The sequence below is a fragment of the Pezoporus flaviventris genome, unplaced genomic scaffold (genome assembly GCF_033815535.1).
Source record: "Pezoporus flaviventris isolate CSIRO_AGI_PZ_B2104156 unplaced genomic scaffold, CSIRO_AGI_Pfla_v1 ptg000356l, whole genome shotgun sequence".
Classification (NCBI taxonomy): domain Eukaryota; kingdom Metazoa; phylum Chordata; class Aves; order Psittaciformes; family Psittacidae; genus Pezoporus; species Pezoporus flaviventris.
In genome coordinates, this window is record NW_026892903.1 from 124,000 (window position 1) to 143,738 (window position 19,739).

Here is a 19,739-nt window from a genome sequence, read left to right on the forward strand (position 1 = left end):
CTCAGGTCTCCCCTTAAGGAGCCTTCTCTTCTCCAGGCTGCCCCAGCCCAGCTCTCCCAGCCTGGCTCCAGGTTTTCCTCTCCCTTTTGGGGGGACATTCATTGGTCAGGGTTTTTTTTCCCCTTAATGAAGCGATTTGACCCAAACCTTCCTTTCTCACAGCTGAGAAACGCAGAGAAGGGATTTAAACCCCCCGAGACCAACAAAAAAAACCAAACCCATGGATTTATGTTTTCCACCAAAAGTATTTTTTTTTGACCTTTTTTTTTCTTTTTTTTTTTTATATCAACTGATGTTAAAAAATACAGACTTGTTGTACAAGAATAGCACCATGTTATCGTGTTTGTGTCCTCTCATCCATTACACGGGGGCGGAGGGACGGGAGGGGATTCGTGGTACCTGGATTTGTGAGACCCCTTTAGCAGGGAAGGGCCCTCGAACGTGGCCGGATTCCCACCTCCCCCCTGACCTCAACGCAAGGTCTTGGGAAGAGAATAAATAAATAAGCCCGTGGTTTCTTTCTGCTTCCAGCCGGCGCTGGGAAGAGGCGGTGGTTCCCGACGGGAATGCCGTGAGCCCATGGAGGGGGGGGGTCGTTGCAGCCATTCAGTGCAGAAGTCGTTTGGGGAAGAACTCGGGTCCTCGGGGTGAGTTTGGGGTTCGGTCGTTTCTTCTTTAGGTGCACGGGATTGGGCTGGAATTCCGAACGATCAAACCAAACGGACCACGAAGCTCTCTTTACAAGAAGCAGACGGGGCCGATATCCACACCGAACTCCTGCTCCGCTCCACCAATGTCCATAGGTGCAATATCCACAATGGGCAGGCGCGAGGTCTTCTGCGACCGGTACTCGATCACTGTCTTGCCCCATTTGCCAGTGTGTTTCTGGGGAGGGGGGGGGGAAACAAGAGCGGGATGAGATGCTCTTGAGCATCCTCAGCCGTTGAGCCCCAACTCATCGCCTGCATCCTTGCCTTGCAGGTAGCCCTGGCCTTACCGTGCAGCCGTCCTCCAGGACGCTGTAGGTGAACCTGCTGTTGCCCTCGGCTCTGATCTCCACGTCGTTGGAGCCCTGGATGAGGATGGCTTTCTTCAGGTTGCCCGTCTCCTCGTCCATGTAGGCGATGCTGTTCTTGCAGTGGTACGTGACGTTCTGGGAGCCTTCGGTGGACAGGAGGCGCAGGAAGGTCATCTGGATGCTGGCGGTGTTGGGAGCCAGGTCTTCGTCACCGTAGCTAAACTGGGGGGGGGGAGAGGCGAGACATTGAAGCCAATGGGTGTTGCTCATTCCAGCCACCTTTTGAGGGCACTTCCAGGCTTTACATTCCCAGATGGAGCTGAACTGACCCAACTCCACGCTTTCAATAGAGTCCCCTAGAAGAGCCAGCCCCTCATGTAGCATCCATCAGCACAGCTCCAAGGAAGGACATCCCAACCTTCCAACCAGACACTCAACACCTTCCCCTGCTCAACGTCCATTCCGATTCCCATCCATTGCCTTTCCCATTCCCGGTGTGCAACACCAGCCCAGTGGAACACTTACATGGAAACCACCATTGATGGTCTCTGCGAACCAGACGTGCTTCTTGTCTTTGGTCTTGCTCGTCCACCAGTTCTTCTTGGGGATGCTTCTGGGGTTGGGGTAGACGCAGGTCTCACCAGTCTCCATGTTGCAGAAGACTTTGATGGCATCCAAGGTGCAGCCTTGGTTCGGGTCGATCCAGTAATCTCCTGCAGCAGGGAGGGCAAACGATGCGTGAACACGAGGTTTGGGAGGTCAGAGCAAAGAGCATCGTGGACCTCGCTGTCCCCTTGGGTGCAAGAGCTTGGGGAGAGGCACAGGAGGGGAGGAGGCAGGGATGGAGGCTCCTACCGCTCTTCCACTCGGGATGGCAAAGCTTGATGTCCCGGCAGGTCCTGGCTGGGTTCTTCTTGGAGCCCTCGGGGCTACGGATGCTCTCGATCTGGTTGTTGAGGGCCTTGAGCGTGGCGTCCACCTCGACGTCGTGCTGCCGCAGGTTGCTGCCCGCCTCGTCCGCCCGCATGTACCGGATGGGGTCGGGGCCCTTCTCCGTCTGACCCAGCCCGGCGAAGGCTGACATGTCGATACCGGTGCCCGGGGGGCCGGGAGGACCGGGGGGACCGGGGTTCCCAGGGGGACCCTGCAGGAGGAGGATGGTGCCGTGGTGATGCTCTGCTCCGAGCCCCATCCCTGCTGCCCAGCACCACTTCCACTCACCGCAGGTCCTGGTTCGCCGCTTCGACCGCGGGGACCGGGGGGACCGATGGGGCCGGGCATCCCGTTGGAGCCGTCCTTGCCAGAGGGACCGACGGGGCCGGGGGGACCCTGAGAGAGAGCCCCAAATGGGGGGTCAAGAGGCAGGGAAGGGTCTATGGGGAGCGAGGTGACCCAGGGGGTCTCGAGGACGCCGGTGCCTCCTTTCCCTCTCATCTCCCCAGCCCATGGGCAGGACTTACCCTGGGGCCGGAGGGACCTGCAGGACCAGCAGCACCTTGGTCTCCAGAAGGACCCTGAGGAGAAGCGAGGGTGGATGTTACAGCACCGAGGGATGCTCAGCCTGATGGAGCCGCATCCAGCTCCATGGCGAGATGCGGAGGGTGCTGAGCGCTGGGGTCCCTAAACCATCCCTTACAGGTGGTCCAGGAAGACCCTGCAGGCCGGTGAAGCCACGGTGGCCTTTCAGCCCCCTCTCTCCAGCCTCTCCTGTCTCTCCCTTGTCACCGCGAGGTCCTTGGGGACCCTGGAAGTGGAGAAAGGGACTTGGGTGTCAGGCTCAGGGTGCCCAGTGCACCCCAGGGTGCTGCCCACCGCTCACAGGGTGCCCCAATGGCATCACTCACCGGCATGCCTCGAGCACCAGCAGGGCCGGAGGGACCCATGGGACCTTGTGCGCCCTGCGGAGAGAAAAGAGGGGACTCGAGGGGTGCCCTTTGCCTTCCGGGGGGGGCTGAACCGGCTCTGCTCCGAGCGCCAGGACAGCAGCAACCGGCACCTCTCAGCCGAGCATCACCAGCGAGTCTCGATCCTTCCACGGGCAGGTTATCCTGGTGCAGCATCCCGGTGCTGTGTGCGGCGGAGCCGGGCTCTTGGAGCCCATGAGCCCTTGGGAAGATGCTCCAAAGCCTCTACCAGCACTCAGGGCACCACAGAACCAGCCGCTAACAGCCCTGCTTTGGCTCTCCTGGTTACCCCAAGCAGGAGCTCATCACAGCAGGGGGGGGTCACTGCTGCGTGCTCGCTGTGCCCCCATCTCCCCTCACCAGCACTCACCGTCTCGCCTCTGTCTCCCTGTTTGCCAGTGGGACCCACGGGGCCGGGAGCGCCGGGAGCGCCGGGAGCACCGGGAGCACCCACGGGGCCGGTCTCACCGCGGTCACCCTGTGCCGGGACAAGGGCAGGGTCAGGGACTGGTGGGGATGTGAGGGCACAAAGGAAAGGGGGGCACAGGGCTGAGCTCACCTTCACGCCAGCAGCGCCGTCTCTTCCGGGGGGGCCATCGGAGCCAGGGTTACCCTGTGGGAAGAGGGGGGGGTTAGGACTGGGATGGAGCCGGACACGAGCAGCATCCTCAAAGCCAAAGCCAAAGGTGCTGCCGGGAGCCCAGTTGTGGTGCTGGGAGCTCTGGCTGTGGGATCAGCCGTGCCCGAACCCATTGGGGTCGCACTGGGATGAACCCGGCCCGGCCCGGCTGGAAGAACAATCCCCAGTGCCCTGCCCATCGGATGCTGCCCACCTCGCGGCCGGGTTCACCAGCAGGACCTGTCAGACCGGGGGGACCGACGGGGCCGGGGGGGCCGCGGTCACCGGCGGAGCCGGGAGCTCCTTGTTTTCCAGGTTCACCCTAAACGAAGGGAAAACGGGAGACAGAGCACATTGAATGGGAGAGCCCAGCACTGAATGGGAGAGCCCAGCACTGAATGGGAGAGCCCAGCGTGGAATGGGAGAGCCCAGCATTGAGTGGGAGAGCCCAGCACTGAATGGGAGAGCCCAGCACTGAATGGGAGAGCCCAGCATGGAATGGGAGAGCCCAGCACTGAATGGGAGAGCCCAGCATGGAATGGGAGAGCCCAGCGTGGAATGGGAGAGCCCAGCACTGAACAGGAGAGCCCAGCACTGAATGGGAGAGCCCAGCACGGAATGGGAGAGCCCAGCACTGAATGGGAGAGCCCAGCACTGAATGGAAGAGCCCAGCATGGAATGGGAGAGCCCAGCACGGAATGGGAGAGCCCAGCACGGAATGGGAGAGCCCAGCACTGAATGGGAGAGCCCAGCACTGAATGGAAGAGCCCAGCATGGAATGGGAGAGCCCAGCACTGAATGGGAGAGCCCAGCACTGAATAGGAGAGCCCAGCACTGAATGGAAGAGCCCAGCACTGAATGGGAGAGCCCAGCACTGAATGGAAGAGCCCAGCATGGAATGGGAGAGCCCAGCACTGAATGGGAGAGCCCAGCACTGAATAGGAGAGCCCAGCACTGAATGGAAGAGCCCAGCACTGAATGGGAGAGCCCAGCACTGAATGGGAGAGCCCAGCACTAAATGGGAGAGCCCAGCAGATCCCAGCATTGAATGGGAGACCCCAGCAGATCCCAGCGGTCATCACCCAGCCCCGGTGCTGTGGGATGGGGTCCCTGCACTCAGAGGGTCCAGGGACCACCCCTGAGCTGCCCCTTGGGATCCAAGCACCCCCATTCCGGGTGCTGGGTGCCCCAGTGATGCTGCCCCCCCCTTTGCTCACCGACGGCCCCGGCAGCCCGGGGAAGCCCCTCTCCCCTCGCTGTCCCGGGAGCCCCACGATGCCGCGTTGTCCTGCCAAGCCTTGGGGGCCGGGGGGGCCATCGGGACCCTGTGGAGGCGAACGGGGGCTCAGCACCGGTGGCTGCGGGCCCAGCCCCGCGGGAGCCCCAGCCCCAACGCACCGCGGGGCCGTCCTCGCCGGGCTCGCCCTTCTCGCCGGGGGGACCGGCGGGGCCCTGGAGCCCGGGGTCACCAGCGCGGCCGGGGGGCCCCGCGTCGCCGCGAGCGCCCTTGGGTCCGTCCTTGCCAGCGGAGCCGGGGGGGCCGGGGGGGCCCGGGTTACCCTGGGGAGGGGGAGAGAGAGAGGAGGTGAGCGCAGGGGAGGGGGCTTTGACAGCACCCGCGTGGGGCTCCGAGAGAGATCCTGGCTGCTCCGGAGTGATCCCAACTGAGCCTGAGTGATCCCTGAGTGATCCCAACTGAGCCTGAGTGATCCCTGAGTGATCCCAGCTGCTCCTGAGTGATCCCAACTGATCCTGAGTTATCCCTGAGTGATCCCAACTGATCCTGAGTGATCCCAGCTGACCCCAAGTGATCCCTGAGTGATCCCAACTGATCCTGAGTGATCCCTGAGTGATCCCAACTGATCCTGAGTGATCCCTCAGTGATCCCTCAGTGATCCCAACTGATCCTGAGTGATCCCAAGTGATCCTGAGTGATCCCTGAGTGATCCCAGCTGCTCCTGAGTGATCCCGAGTGATCCCAACTGATCCCTGAGTGATCCCTGAGTGATCCCAACTGATCCCGAGTGATCCCTGAGTGATCCCTGAGTGATCCCAACTGATCCTGAGTGATCCCTGAGTGATCTCAACTGATCCTGAGTGATCCCTGAGTGATCCCAACTGATCCTGAGTGATCCCTGAGTGATCTCAACTGATCCTGAGTGATCCCTGAGTGATCCCTGAGTGATCCCAGCTGCTCCTGAGTGATCCCAACTGACCCCAAGTGAACCCCGAGTGATCCCAACTGATCCCTGAGCGATCCCAACTGAGCCTGAGTGATCCCTGAGCGATCCCAACTGATCCTGAGTGATCCCTGAGTGATCCCAACTGATCCCTGAGTGATCCCTGAGTGATCCCAACTGATCCTGAGTGATCCCTGAGTGATCCCTGAGTGATCCCAACTGATCCTGAGTGATCCCTGAGCGATCCCAACTGATCCCTGAGCGATCCCAACTGAGCCTCAGTGATCCCTGAGCGATCCCAACTGATCCTGAGTGATCCCTGAGTGATCCCAACTGATCCCTGAGTGATCCCTGAATGATCCCAACTGATCCCTGAGTGATCCCTGAGTGATCCCAACTGATCCTGAGTGATCCCAACTGAGCCTGAGTGATCCCTGAGTGATCCCAACTGATCCCTGAGTGATCCCTGAATGATCCCAACTGATCCCTGAGTGATCCCTGAGTGATCCCAACTGATCCTGAGTGATCCCTGAGTGATCCCTGAGTGATCCCAACTGATCCTGAGTGATCCCTGAGTGATCCCAACTGATCCTGAGTGATCCCTGAGTGATCCCAACTGATCCCGAGTGAACCCTGAGTGATCCCAACTGATCCTGAGTGATCCCTGAGTGATCCCAGCTGATCCCTGAGTGATCCCAACTGATCCTGAGTGATCCCTGAGTGATCCCAACTGATCCTGAGTGATCCCTGAGTGATCCCAGCTGATCCCTGAGTGATCCCTGAGTGATCCCAACTGATCCTGAGTGATCCCTGAGTGATCCCAACTGAGCCTGAGTGATCCCTGAGTGATCCCAACTGATCCCTGAGTGATCCCTGACTGATCCCAACTGATCCCTGAGTGATCCCTGAGTGATCCCAACTGATCCTGAGTGATCCCTGAATGATCCCAACTGATCCCGAGTGAACCCTGAGTGATCCCAACTGATCCTGAGTGATCCCTGAGTGATCCCAACTGATCCTGAGTGATCCCAACTGATCCTGAGTGATCCCTGAGTGATCCCAACTGATCCTGAGTGATCCCTGAGCGATCCCAACTGAGCCTGAGTGATCCCTGAGTGATCCCAACTGATCCCTGAGTGACCCCTGAGTGATCCCAGCTGATCCTGAGTGATCCCAATTGATCCTGAATGATCCTAGCTGACCCCAAGTGAACCCCAACTGATCCTTGAGTGATCCCAGCTGATCCCAGCTGATCCCTGAGTGATCCCAACTGACCCCAAGTGAACCCTGAGTGATCCCAACTGACCCCAAGTGAACCCCAAGTGATCCCAACTGCTCCCAAGTGATCCCTGAGTGATCCCAACTGACCCCAAGTGAACCCCAAGTGATCCCAACTGATCCCTGAGTGATCCCAACTGATCCTGAGTGATCCCTGAGTGATCCCAACTGACCCCAAGTGAACCCCAAGTGATCCCAACTGATCCCTGAGTGATCCCAACTGATCCTTGAGTGATCCCAGCTGATCCCAGCTGATCCCTGAGTGATCCCAACTGTTCCCAACTGATCCTTGAGTGATCCCAACTGATCCCTGAGTAATCCCAACTGAACCCAAGTGATCAAGGCTGCTCCTGAGTGACCCCAACTGATCCCAACTGATCCCTGAGTGATCCTGGCTGCTCCTGAGTGATCCCAACTGCTCCCAAGTGATCCCTGAATGATCCCAACTGATCCCAGCTTCTCCCAAGTGATCCCAACTGCTCCCAAGTGATCCCTGAATGATCCCAACTGATCCCAGCTTCTCCCAAGTGATCCCAACTGCTCCCAAGTGATCCTGAATGATCCCAACTGATCCCACTGATCCCAAGTGATCCCAACTGCTCCCAACCAATCCCGGCTGCTCCCTGAGCAATTCCGGCTGCTCCCCACTCACATTCGGGCCGGGAGGTCCCACTCGACCGGCGGCACCCGGGAATCCGGTTGCTCCCTGTGGAAGCAGAGGATGGAGGCGGCTCAGAGCCTGCCCCCACCGCCCCCAGCGCCCCCCTCCAGCCCCCCCATACTCACCGGGGGACCCTGAGCTCCGCGCGCTCCTTTGGGACCGGTGACACCCGTCGGGCCCTGGGGAGAGGAGGAAAAGGGGTTGGAACATGGGGGGGGGGCAGCGGCATTCCTGCGGGACAGCACCAGCGTCCCGGGATTGGGCACCCCGCGGGGTCCATCCCTGCCTCGGGATGCTGCGGCTGCACCCACCTGCGGGCCCGGGGCGCCGGAGGGACCCTGGGGACCGGGAGCTCCAGCGTCTCCCTTCTGGCCGGGCTCTCCCTGCTCCCCTTTGGCTCCGGGTTGTCCATCGGCGCCCTGCGGGAAGCGGCGCCGTCAGCGGGAGGAGCCGCAGCTGCGCCCGCGCCGGGACACGGAGCCCGATACTCACCGGGGGCCCGGCGAATCCAGCGGGACCGGGGGCACCGGGCTCCCCGCGCTCACCCTGCGGGAAGAGATGGGGGTCAATGGGGGGGGGGGGGGGGACGGGAGCAGCGAGGCCGGTGCTGGACTAAAGGGGGGGGGGGGTACTTACGGGGGCACCGCGGGCACCGGCAGCACCGGAGGGACCAGGGGGGCCGGATTCTCCCTGGAAAGGGAAGGGAAGGAAAGGATGGGGAGTTGGGGGGTGTGCATGGGATCACCCCCAGTTGGGAGCAGCCAAGGGGCTGAGGAGGACCTCACCTTCTCGCCGTTGGGGCCAGCGGGGCCGGGGGGACCAATGGGACCCGTGAGACCCTGGGGAGGAGACACAGGTGAGGGTGAGGCCACCACGAGCATCCCTCGCCAGCCACTGTGCTCCTGCCATGTCCCCATCCTTCCATGTCCTCATCCCGTTATGTGCCCATCCTGCCGTGTCCCCATCCCACCATGTCCCCATCCTTCCATGTCTCCCCATCCTGCCATGTCCCCATCCTTCTATGTCCCCATCCCACCATATTCCCATCCTTCCATGTCCCCATCCCACCACGTCCCATCCCACCATGTCCCCATCCCACCATATTCCCATCCTTCCACGTCCCCATCCCACCACGTCCCATGCCACCATGTCCCCATCCCACCATATTCCCATCCTTCCACGTCCCCATCCCACCATGTCCCCATCCTTTCATGTCCCCATCCTTCCATGTCCCCATCCCACCACATCCCCATGCCATGTCCCATCCCACTCTGTCCCATCCCATCATGTCCCCATCCTTCCATGTCCCCATCCCACCACATCCCCATCCCACCCTGTCCCATCCCGCCCTGTCCCATCCCACTTACACGTGCGCCGTCCTTCCCAGGAGCTCCCTCGGGTCCCTTCTCTCCGACGTCTCCCTGCAGGGCCAACCCAGGGGTGCCGTGAGCCCGGCTGAGCCCTGGCACCGCTCGGGACACCGCTGGCACCCATCACTCACCCGATCTCCCTTGGGACCAGCGATCCCAGCTGCTCCTCGCTCCCCGGGCATCCCCTGCAGCCCTGGGGGACCCTGGGCGCCGTTGGGGCCGGCGGGGCCGGTTGCACCCTAAACCAGAACAAAGGAGCAGTTATTGGGGTGCCGACACCCCCAGACACCCTGGGTACAGCTGCACCGAGCCCTGTGTCCCCCCCTTGTCACCCACCTTGGGTCCGTCGGTGCCCGGTGTGCCGGGGAGCCCACGGGGACCCTGCAGCCCTTGTGCACCGGGAGAGCCTCGTTCACCGGGGAAGCCGCGTTCACCCTGGGGTGGGGGGGGACAGCGTTAGGGGGGGCCGTGGTGAGGGTCACAGCATCTGTATCCCAAAGGATGGCGGCAGAGCATCCATCCTGCGCTGCCCCGGTGGGACTGGGATGTACCGGGAGCGATGGGCTGCAGCCAAGGCTGAGCCACCAGGGGGAGCAGCTGGAAGTGGGTGAGGGTGGCCAGGCCCCCCAAACCCCCCCCAGTAGGATGGGGACAAGGACCCCGTCCCCCATCCATGGGGAAAAGGGACACTTACTCTGGGACCGACGAGACCGGGGGCACCAGCTTCCCCAGGAACACCCTGTGTGGGGGGGAAGAGAGTTGGGGTTCAGCCAGAGCAGCTGCAGGGGGGTCCTGAACCCCACTTTGCACCCTGGGGGTGCCCAAGAGGAGGGGCCTCACCTGGTCTCCGGGTTTGCCACTCTCTCCAGGGGGACCTGGTGGCCCGGGCAGCCCCTGGGATGGGGAGGAAGCAGTGTGAGCAGCAGCGAGACCCCAGCATCAACCCAGAGCATCACCCCCGAGCATCACCCCGGAGCATCACCCCCGAGCATCACCCCCGAGTACCACCCCTGTGCACCACCCCTGAGCATCACCCCCGAGCATCACCCCCGAGCATCACCCCCGAGCAACACCCCTGAGCATCACCCCCCGAGTACCATCCCTGTGCACCACCCCTGAGCATCAACCCAGAGCATCACCCCTAAGCATCACCACTGAGCATCACCCCCAAACATCACCCTGAGCATCACCTGTGAGCATCACCCCTGAGCATCAACCCAGAGCATCACCCCCGAGCATCACCCCTGAGCATCACCCCTGAGCATCACCCCGAGCATCACCCCCGACTACCACCCCTGTGCACCACCCCTGAGCATCAACCCAGAGCATCACCCCTGAGCATCACGCCCGAGCATCATCCCTGAGCATCACCTTGAGCATCACCCCCAAGCATCACCCCTGAGTACCACCCCTGTGCATCACCCCTGTGCATCACCCCTGAGCATCACCTTGAGCATCACCCCCGAGCATCACCCTGAGCATCACCCCCGAGCATCATCCCTGAGCATCACCCCCAAGCATCACCCCCAAGCATCACCCCTGAGCATCACCCCCCGAGTACCATCCCTGTGCACCACCCCTGAGCATCACCCTGAGCATCACCCCCAAGCATCACCCCCAAGCATCACCCCCCGAGTACCATCCCTGTGCACCACCCCTGAGCATCACCCCTGTGCATCACCCCTGAGCATCACCCCCAAGCATCACCCTCGAGCATCACCCGCGAGCATGACCCCTGAGCATCATCCCTGAGCATCACCCGTGAGCATCACCCCTGAGCATCACCCCTAAGCATCACCCCCCAGCATCACCACTGAGCATCACCCCTAAGCATCACCCCTGAGCATCACCCCTAAGCATCACCACTGAGCATCACCCCCGAGCATCACCCCCGAGCATCACCCCTGAGCATCACCCCCGAGCATCACCCCCGAGCATCACCCCCGAGCATCACCCCCGAGCATCACCCCTGAGCATCACCCCTGTGCATCATCCCCAAGCATCACCCCTGTGCATCACCCTCAAGCATCACCCCCAAGCATCACCCCCTGAGCATCACCCGAGCCCCCCTGCCATGTGCTCACCTGGAAGCCGGAGGGACCGGGGGCTCCTTGTTCTCCCCTCTCTCCCACAGGACCCTATGGGAGGATGATGCTGAAGGACCCTGGAGCTTCCCCACCCCAAGGTTTTGGGGTCATGGGGCCACCCCAGATCCCCACCACTGCAGGGGCTGGGAGCGAGCTGCTCCATCCCAGCAGAGCCGGGTGGGCTCTTGCCCACAGTGGGGGGGGGCACAACCCCCAGACCCCCATTTCAAGCAGGGTTTGGGTCTGGTGAGACACTCACGGCAGGTCCCGGGGGGCCGGCAGCTCCGGTCTCACCGTCCTTGCCAGGAAGCCCCTATGGAGGAGAGAGCCCCTCACTGAGCTCCGGGCACGATGCTGCAGGCGCTGCTGCACCCGTGCCTCAGTTTCCCCACTCGGACACTGCAGGTGCCTCAGGACAGCGATGCTGGAGCCCCCCCCAAAGGTGCGTTTTGGGGTGATGGGGAAGGGAAAGCACTCACCCGCAGCCCCGGGGCGCCGGGGAGCCCTTTCTCACCGGCTTTTCCAGGCTCACCCTAGGGATGGAGGAGGGAGGCGACGGTGATGGGCTCCACGTCCCTGTCACCGCCCCACTTTGGGGTCAATACTCACATTGGCTCCTTTGGGACCAGGGAAACCCATCACACCGGGCTGGCCACGAGCACCCTGGGGGCCAGGGGGGCCGGGGCGTCCGTCCTCGCCGGGGGCACCCTGTGGGGATGGGGGGCATCAATGGGGACCACGCTGGACCCCGGTCCCCCTCCCCACACCGACCCCTGCGCAGCAGCACTTACGGTGGGGCCGACTTTGCCTTGAGGACCAGCATCTCCTGGGCGGCCGGTGAGACCCTGAGGTGGGGGGAAGCAATGGGGAGCTGTGAGGGCAACCCCGAAGGGGGGGATGCCGGCACTAACCCCATGACCTCAAAGAGCATCGTAACCCCAAACGAGCACCTTTACTAAGCCCAAATGCACCTTAACTCACCCCCAAAAAGCATCAGGAAAGCATCTTAACCCCAGGGCACATCTGGACCCCAAAGAGCATCTTTGGTACCCCCAGACTGCATCTTCACTAACCCCAAATGCATCTTGGATAACCCCCAAAGAGCATCTCAGTTAGCAAAGAGCATCTTGACTGACCCCAAAAAGCATCTTAAGTAACCCTAAGAGTTTCTTCATTAGCAATAAAGAGCAACTGAGCCAACTCTAAAGAGTATCTTAATGCCACAGAACATCTTGGCCAACCCCAGAAGCACCATAACCAAACCCAAAAGCACCTTATTGACCCCAAAAGCACCTTATGAGCCTCCAAAGCATCTTAACCAATCCCAAAAGCACCTTTTGAACCCCAAAGGCACCTTAACTAACCCCAAAAGCACCTTATGAACCCCAAAAGCACCTTAAATGACCCCAAAAGTACCTTATGAGCCCAAAAGCACCGTATGAACCTTAAATGACTCTAAAAGCACCTTATAAACCCCCAAACCATTTTATGAACCCCCAAACCACCTTATGAACCCTGAAAGCACTTTTTTGACCCAAAAGCACCTTATGAACCCCGAAGGCACCTTTTTGACCCCAAAAGCACCTTACCTACCCCAAAGGCACCTTAACTGACTCCAAAAGGACCTTATGAACCCCAAAGCACCTTATGAGCCCCAAAAGCACCTTATTGACCCCAAAAGCACCTCAAATGACCCTAAAAGCACCTTATGGACCCAAAAGCACCTTATGGACCCAAAAGCACCTTATGAACCCCAAATGCACCTTGTTGACCCCCAAAGCACCTTATGAACCCCAAAAGCACCTTATCCACCCCAAAGCGCCTCCTGGCTGGCCCCGTCAGGTCCCACCACCATCCCCACACGGCCCCGCCGCTGCCCCCCGCCCCTCCATCGGTGGCGCTGCGCGGTGCAGGATGCGGCCCCGGTTCTTACCCTGGCTCCGGGCAGGCCGGGCTCTCCGGGGCGCCCGGGGTCACCGGTGGCTCCTTTGGGCCCCGCGAGGCCGGCGGGGCCGCGCTCGCCCGGAGCTCCCTGTGCGGGGGGACACGGATGGGGTTGGGGGGCTCAGGGCTGCGCCCCTCGTCCCCCCCACACCCGTGGCCATGGAGGTACCTTGGGTCCAGCCAGCCCGTCCTGCCCCGGGAAGCCGCGGTTGCCGGGAGCGCCCTACGGAGGAAGAGGAGGAGGAGGAAGGAGGAGGGAGGTCGGACGGGAGGGTCTGGGGGGCAGCCCCTCGCTGGGGGCTAAGGTGGGGGGCACGCACCCTCTCTCCGGGTGGCCCCACGGGGCCGGCAGCGCCCGGTTCACCGCGGGCTCCCCTCTTGCCTTCCTCACCCGCCGGGCCGGGGGCTCCCTGCGGTCCTGCGGGGCCCTGAGGAAGAGGAGAAGGGGCTCACAAGGAGCCGGTTATTTTTGGGGGGGGGGGAAGGGAAGGGAAGGGGGGCTGCAATTCCCGCTGCATCCCAGATGCCGGCGCCACCGTGTGCCCCCGGCGCCAGGGCTCGGTGGCCACCTCGGCGGGAGCCGGCCCCGTGCATTGAGGCTGGTTAATGAAGCGAGGGGGGAATGTCCCCGCCGGGGGGGGGACACACACGAACACAGCGGCTTTTGTTCCGCACGGGAGGGGGGGACGCTGCCCCTCGAGGGGCCTCCGCAGGGGAAGAGCTTCGGGAGATGCCGGTGAGATTCCAGAGCGGCCGGGGTGGGGGGGATGGATGGATGGAGGAGGTGCCCCCATCCCGGACTCACCGTCTCGCCCTTGGGTCCCTGCTCGCCTTTGAAGCCCGCGATGCCGGGTTCACCCTGCGGAGGCAGAGGTGATGAAGCCGCAGGGTCCCCAAGGATGTCCCCATCCCACGCCCAGCTCCAGGACCTGGCCCCGGCCCCTGTGTCCCTGTTGATGCCTGGCCCCATACCCACCCTGTCCCCAAGCTGGCTTCATCCTCACTCCCATCTGCACCCCTGTCCCCAGCCCTGTTCCCAGCCCAGCTCTGCTCCCATCCCCTCTCCTGATCCAACTTTGTTCCCTTCCCCGATTCCCGCTCCCATCCTTATCCCTGTCCCCACCCCACCCCTGTCCTCAACCATCCATGTCCCTGTCCCCATCTCCAGCCCTTTCTTGTCCCCATCCTCATCCCCATCCCTCCTTGTCCCCATCCCTGGCCCCAAGTCCCCAGCCCATCCATGTCCCCATCCCTGTCTCCAGCCCCTTTCTTGTCCCCATCCTCATCCCCATCCCTCCTCCTCCCCATCCCTGACCCAGCCTCTCTCCTGTCACCAACTCCTGTCCTCATTCCTGACCCCAGCCTGAACTCTGTCCTTGTCCCTATGCCTGTCCCCATTGTCATCCTTGTCTCCATCCCTTTCCTCATCCTCACCTCCATCCCAGTTCCCCTCCCTGTCTGTGTACCCAACCCTGTAGCCATCTCTGTCCACATCCTGTCCCCCTCTCCACCCTCATCCCCATCCCATCCCTGTTCCCATCCCCACCCCATCCCCATTTCCATCCCATCCCTTCTCCATCCCCATTTCCATCCCTGGCCCCATCTCATTTCTCACCTCATCCTATCTCCATCCCAGCCCCATCCCCATCCCATCCCCATCCCACCCCAATCCCACCCCATCCCCATCCCATCTCCATCTCCATCCCACCCCAATCCCATCCCATCCCCATCCCATCTCCATCTCCATCTCCATCTCCGTCCCACCCCAATCCCATCCCATCCCCATCCCATCTCCATCTCCATCCCACCCCAATCCCATCCCACCCCCATCCCATCTCCATCTCCATCCCACCCCAATCCCATCCCATCCCACCCCCATCCCATCTCCATCTCCATCCCACCCCAATCCCATCCCCATCCCATCTCCATCTCCATCCCACCCCAATCCCATCCCATCCCATCCCATCCCCATCCCATCTCCATCTCCATCCCACCCCAATCCCATCCCATCCCATCCCATCCCCATCCCATCTCCATCCCACCCCAATCCCATCTCCATCTCCATCCCACCCCAATCCCACCCCATCCCCATCCCATCTCCATCCCACCCCAATCCCACCCCATCCCCATCCCATCTCCATCTCCATCCCACCCCAATCCTATCCCATCCCATCCCATCCCATCCCATCCCCATCTCCATCTCCATCCCACCCCAATCCCATCCCATCCCATCCCATCCCCATCCCATCTCCATCTCCATCCCACCCCAATCCCATCCCATCCCATCCCATCCCCATCCCATCTCCATCTCCATCCCACCCCAATCCCATCCCATCCCCATCCCCGCTGCCCCCTTTGGGAACCAGGACAAGGTGACCTGGGGGTGACCTGGGCAGGGTCGGGAGGGCACCCACAAAGAGGTTGGGATGGGGGCGTGGCATGTGTCAGAGTGGGAGGGGCCAGATGGAAGCGGGCGGGGTTTGCTGTTAGTGGGCGGGGCCAGAGCTGCCCTCCCATCTCGGGGGGTCTCTGGGAGGCTCTGGAGGTGGGAGAGGGCTCAGGGGGGGTCTCGGGGGGGCTCAGGGGGTCTCTCACCGTCTGTCCCTTGGGTCCCAGCGGGCCGGTGGCGCCCTGAGGTCCGGGTGGGCCGCGGGGGCCGGGGAAGCCTGGAGCACCCGCGATGCCGGGAGCACCCTGAGGGCAGCAGGACACGGTCACCGGGGGACACGGCAAGGACCGCGTCTCCCAACATCACCGCACTCTTCGTCCCCACACCCCCAGCATCCCCCAACATCCTGCATCCCCCAGCACCCCGCATCCCTCAGCATCCCGCATCCCCCAGCATCCCACATCCCCCAGCATCCTGCATCCTCCAGCATCCCGCATCCCCCAGCATCCCACTTCCCGCAGCATCCCACATCCCCCAGCATCCCATATCCCTCAGCATCCCGCATCCCCCAGCATCCCGCATCCCCCAGTATCCCACATCCCCCAGCATCCCATATCCCTCAGCATCCCGCATCCCCCAGCATCCCACATCCTCCAGCATCCTGCATCCTCCAGCATCCCGCTTCCCCCAGCATCCCACATCCCCCAGCATCCCATATCCCTCAGCATCCCGCATCCCCCAGCATCCCGCATCCTCCAGCATCCCACTTCCCCCAGCATCCTGCATCCCCCAGTATCCCGCATCCCCCAGCATCCCGAATTCTCCAGCATCCTGCATCCCTCAGCATCCCACATCCCCCAGCATCCCGAATCCTCCAGTGTCCCATATCCCCCACAATCCCACATCCTCCAGCATCCCATATCCCTCAGCATCCCACATCCCGCAGCATCCCACATCCTCCAGCATCCCATATCCCTCAGCATCCCACATCCCGCAGCATCCCACATCCTCCAGCATCCCACATCCCTCAGCATCCCACATCCCCCAGCATCCCACATCCTCCAGCATCCCATATCCCTCAGCATCCCACATCCCACAGCATCCCACATCCTCCAGCATCCCTCATCCCCTAGCATCCCCTAAAATCCCCCAGTATCTCCCAGTATCCCACATCCCCCAGTATCTCCTAGTGTCCCCAGTACCACCCAGTATCTCCCAGTATCTCCCAGCATCCCACATCCCCCAACATCCCACATTCCCCAGCATCTCCCAGTATCTCCCAATATCCCCCATCCCCAGCATCCCCAGTATCTCCCAGTACCTCCCAGTACCTCCCAGCATCCCCCATCCCCCAGCATCACACATCTCCCATTACCTACCTGTATTTCCCAGCGTCCCACGTTCCCCAGCATCCACATCCCCCAGTACCTCCCACTATCTCCCAAGCATCCCACGCTCCCCATCACCCCATGTCCCCAGTATGTCCCAGCATCTCCCAACATCCCAAATCCCCAGTATCTCCCAGCACTCCGCATCACCCCCCAGAACCCCCCAGCAACGAGCATCCTCCCACATCCCCATGTTCCCTATGACCCCCAGCATCCCCAAATCCCAGCTCAGCCCCCCCAGACCCTCCTATCCCCACCCCTGTCCCATTCCCACTCACCGCAGAGCCCTTGGCGCCGGGAATGCCGTCAGTCCCGGGGTTACCCTAAGAGAAGACACCCCTGAGGCTCTATCCCCGTGCCTCAGTTTCCCCACTCAGGATCACCCCATCCCCATGGATCCCAGTGCAGGGGACACACAGGGGCACGGGGAGGGGACACTCACAGGGGCACCGGAGGGGCCGGGAGAGCCGGGGGTACCGGATTCACCGCGGGGGCCCTGGGCACCCTCGGGGCCTCGTGCTCCGGTGGGTCCAGCTTCACCCTGCAGGGAGCACACATGGGGTGAAGGGGATGTGGCAGCCGGCACCGTGCCTCAGTTTCCCCATTGGGAGCAGCCCCTTCGCCCTTACCTTGGAGCCGGGGGCGCCGGGGAAGCCGGGGGCTCCGGCCGGACCCACAGGTCCCTATTGGTGGGGGGAGAAGAGCATGAGGGCCTGCACAGGCTTTGGGGGACGGGGGACGGACCTCAGTGACCCCCATGGGGTAACGCAGGGTCCGTAGCCCTATGGGAAGGGCTGAAGAACCCCGATACTCACCGGGGGTCCCGCCGGGCCGGGGAGACCGTCATTGCCACGAGCACCCTGCGGGGACACGGTGATGGGTGTCATGGGGGGGGAGATGGGGTCCCCATCACCGGGTGTCACCGGGCACTGTCACACTCACCGCAGCGCCGGAGGGGCCGGGTCGTCCTCTCTCTCCAGGCAGCCCACGGGGACCCTGGGGGGGACACGGGGACCGGTTGGGGTAAGGAGAAGCTTCCACCCGTGCCTCCGTTTCCCCGCTTGCCACCCCAAAGACTCACCATGGGGCCGGGGGAGCCGTTCTCGCCGGGGGAGCCGGATTCACCCTGCAAGGAAGGGCGGAGAGGGTGAGTCCCACCAGGCCTGACGCCATGGGGATGGTCACACATCAGTACTGACGCCATGGGGATGGTCACGCATCAGCCCCAGTGCCATGGGGATGGTCACACATCAGTACTGACGCCATGGGGATGGTCACGCATCAGCCCCAGTGCCATGGGGATGGTCACCCAACAGCTCAGATGCCATGGGGATGGTCACCCACCAGCACTGACACCATGGGGATGGTCACACATCAGTACTGACACCATGGGGATGATCACCCAACAGCACTGACACCATGAGGATGGTCACCCAATAGCCCAGATGCCATGGGGATGGTCACCCACCAATACTGACACCAAGGGGATGGTCACCCACCAGCACTGACACCATGGGGATGGTCACACATCAGTACTGACACCATGGGGATGATCACCCAACAGCACTGACACCATGGGGATGGTCACACATCAGTACTGACACCATGGGGATGGTCACCCACCAGCACTGACACCATGGGTATGGTCACACATCAGCCCAGATGCCATGGGGATCGTCACACACTAATACTGACACCATGGGGATGGTCACCCAACAGCTCAGATGCCATGGGGATGGTCACACATCAGTACTGACACCATGGGGATGGTCACCCAACAGCACTGATACCATGGGTATGGTCATCCACCATCCCCAGATGCCATGGGGATGGTCACCCAACAGCTCAGATGCCATGGGGATGGTCACACATCAGTACTGAAACCATGGGGATGGTCACCCAACAGCACTGATACCATGGGTATGGTCATCCACCATCCCCAGATGCCATGGGGATGGTCACCCAACAGCTCAGATGCCATGGGGATGGTCACACATCAGTACTGAAACCATGGGGATGGTCACCCAACAGCACTGACACCATGGGTACGGTCACCCACCATCCCCAGTGCCATGGGGATGGTCACATACCAATACTGACACCATGGGGATGGTCACCCAACAGCCCAGATGCCATGGGGATGGTCACCTACCATCCCTAATGCCATGGGGATGGTCACACACCAGGCCTGACACCATGAGGATGGTTACTCAACAACCCTAATGCCATGGGGATGGTCACCCAACAGCACTGACACTATGAGGATGGCTACCCACCAACCCTGATGTCATGGGGATGGTCACCCACCAGCCCCAGCACCATGGAGATGGTCACCCACCAGCCCTGATGCCAAGGGGGTGGTCACCCACCAACCCTAATGCCATGGAGATGGTCATCCACCAGTCCTGATGCCAAGGGGGTGGTCACCCACCAACCCTAATGTCATGGAGATGGTCACCCACCAGCCCTGATGCAATGGGAATGGTCACACACCAGCTCTAATGCCATGGAGGTGGTCATCCACCAGTCCTGATGCCATGAGGATGGTCACCCAGCATCCTTGATGCCATTGGGGATGGTCACCCACTAGGCCTGACACCATGGGGATGGTCACCCACCAGGCCTGATGCCATGGCAATGGTCACCCACTAGGCCTGATGCCATGGGGATGGTCACCCACCAGGCCTGATGCCATGGCAATGGTCACCCCCCAGCCCCAATGCCATGACGATGGTCACCCACTACTTACCTTGGCTCCAGGAGCTCCTGCCTCTCCTTTGGCACCATCCAAGCCAGGGTATCCCTGTGGAAAGAGAGATGGGGGACACGGGACGGGGAGGGTCACCCTCTGTGCCACCAAGTGACGGGACCCTCGGGGGGGGGGCACGCACACACTCACCA

At 61.8% G+C, this 19,739-nt stretch overlaps 1 protein-coding gene across 1 annotated transcript; it reads right to left on the reverse strand.

The window, feature by feature from the left end:
• Window positions 1-373: 373 nt before the first annotated feature.
• On the reverse strand, window positions 374-19,641 carry COL2A1 (collagen type II alpha 1 chain; the record flags this gene model as incomplete). The annotated part of the gene is made up of 41 exons (XM_061443422.1): window positions 374-885; window positions 998-1,240; window positions 1,544-1,731; window positions 1,874-2,162; window positions 2,240-2,347; window positions 2,479-2,532; window positions 2,655-2,762; window positions 2,863-2,916; window positions 3,293-3,400; window positions 3,482-3,535; window positions 3,756-3,863; window positions 4,759-4,866; window positions 4,940-5,101; window positions 7,652-7,705; window positions 7,786-7,839; window positions 7,972-8,079; window positions 8,153-8,206; window positions 8,297-8,350; window positions 8,446-8,499; window positions 9,028-9,081; window positions 9,162-9,269; window positions 9,367-9,465; window positions 9,725-9,769; window positions 9,871-9,924; window positions 11,115-11,168; window positions 11,377-11,430; window positions 11,597-11,650; window positions 11,727-11,825; window positions 11,909-11,962; window positions 13,051-13,149; window positions 13,231-13,284; window positions 13,382-13,489; window positions 13,867-13,920; window positions 15,657-15,755; window positions 17,117-17,161; window positions 17,281-17,379; window positions 17,468-17,521; window positions 17,654-17,698; window positions 17,781-17,834; window positions 17,920-17,964; window positions 19,588-19,641. Coding segments are annotated over 41 exons (3,594 nt in total), but the record flags the coding sequence as incomplete, so codon positions are not given.
• Between the last annotated feature and the right edge of the window lie 98 nt (window positions 19,642-19,739).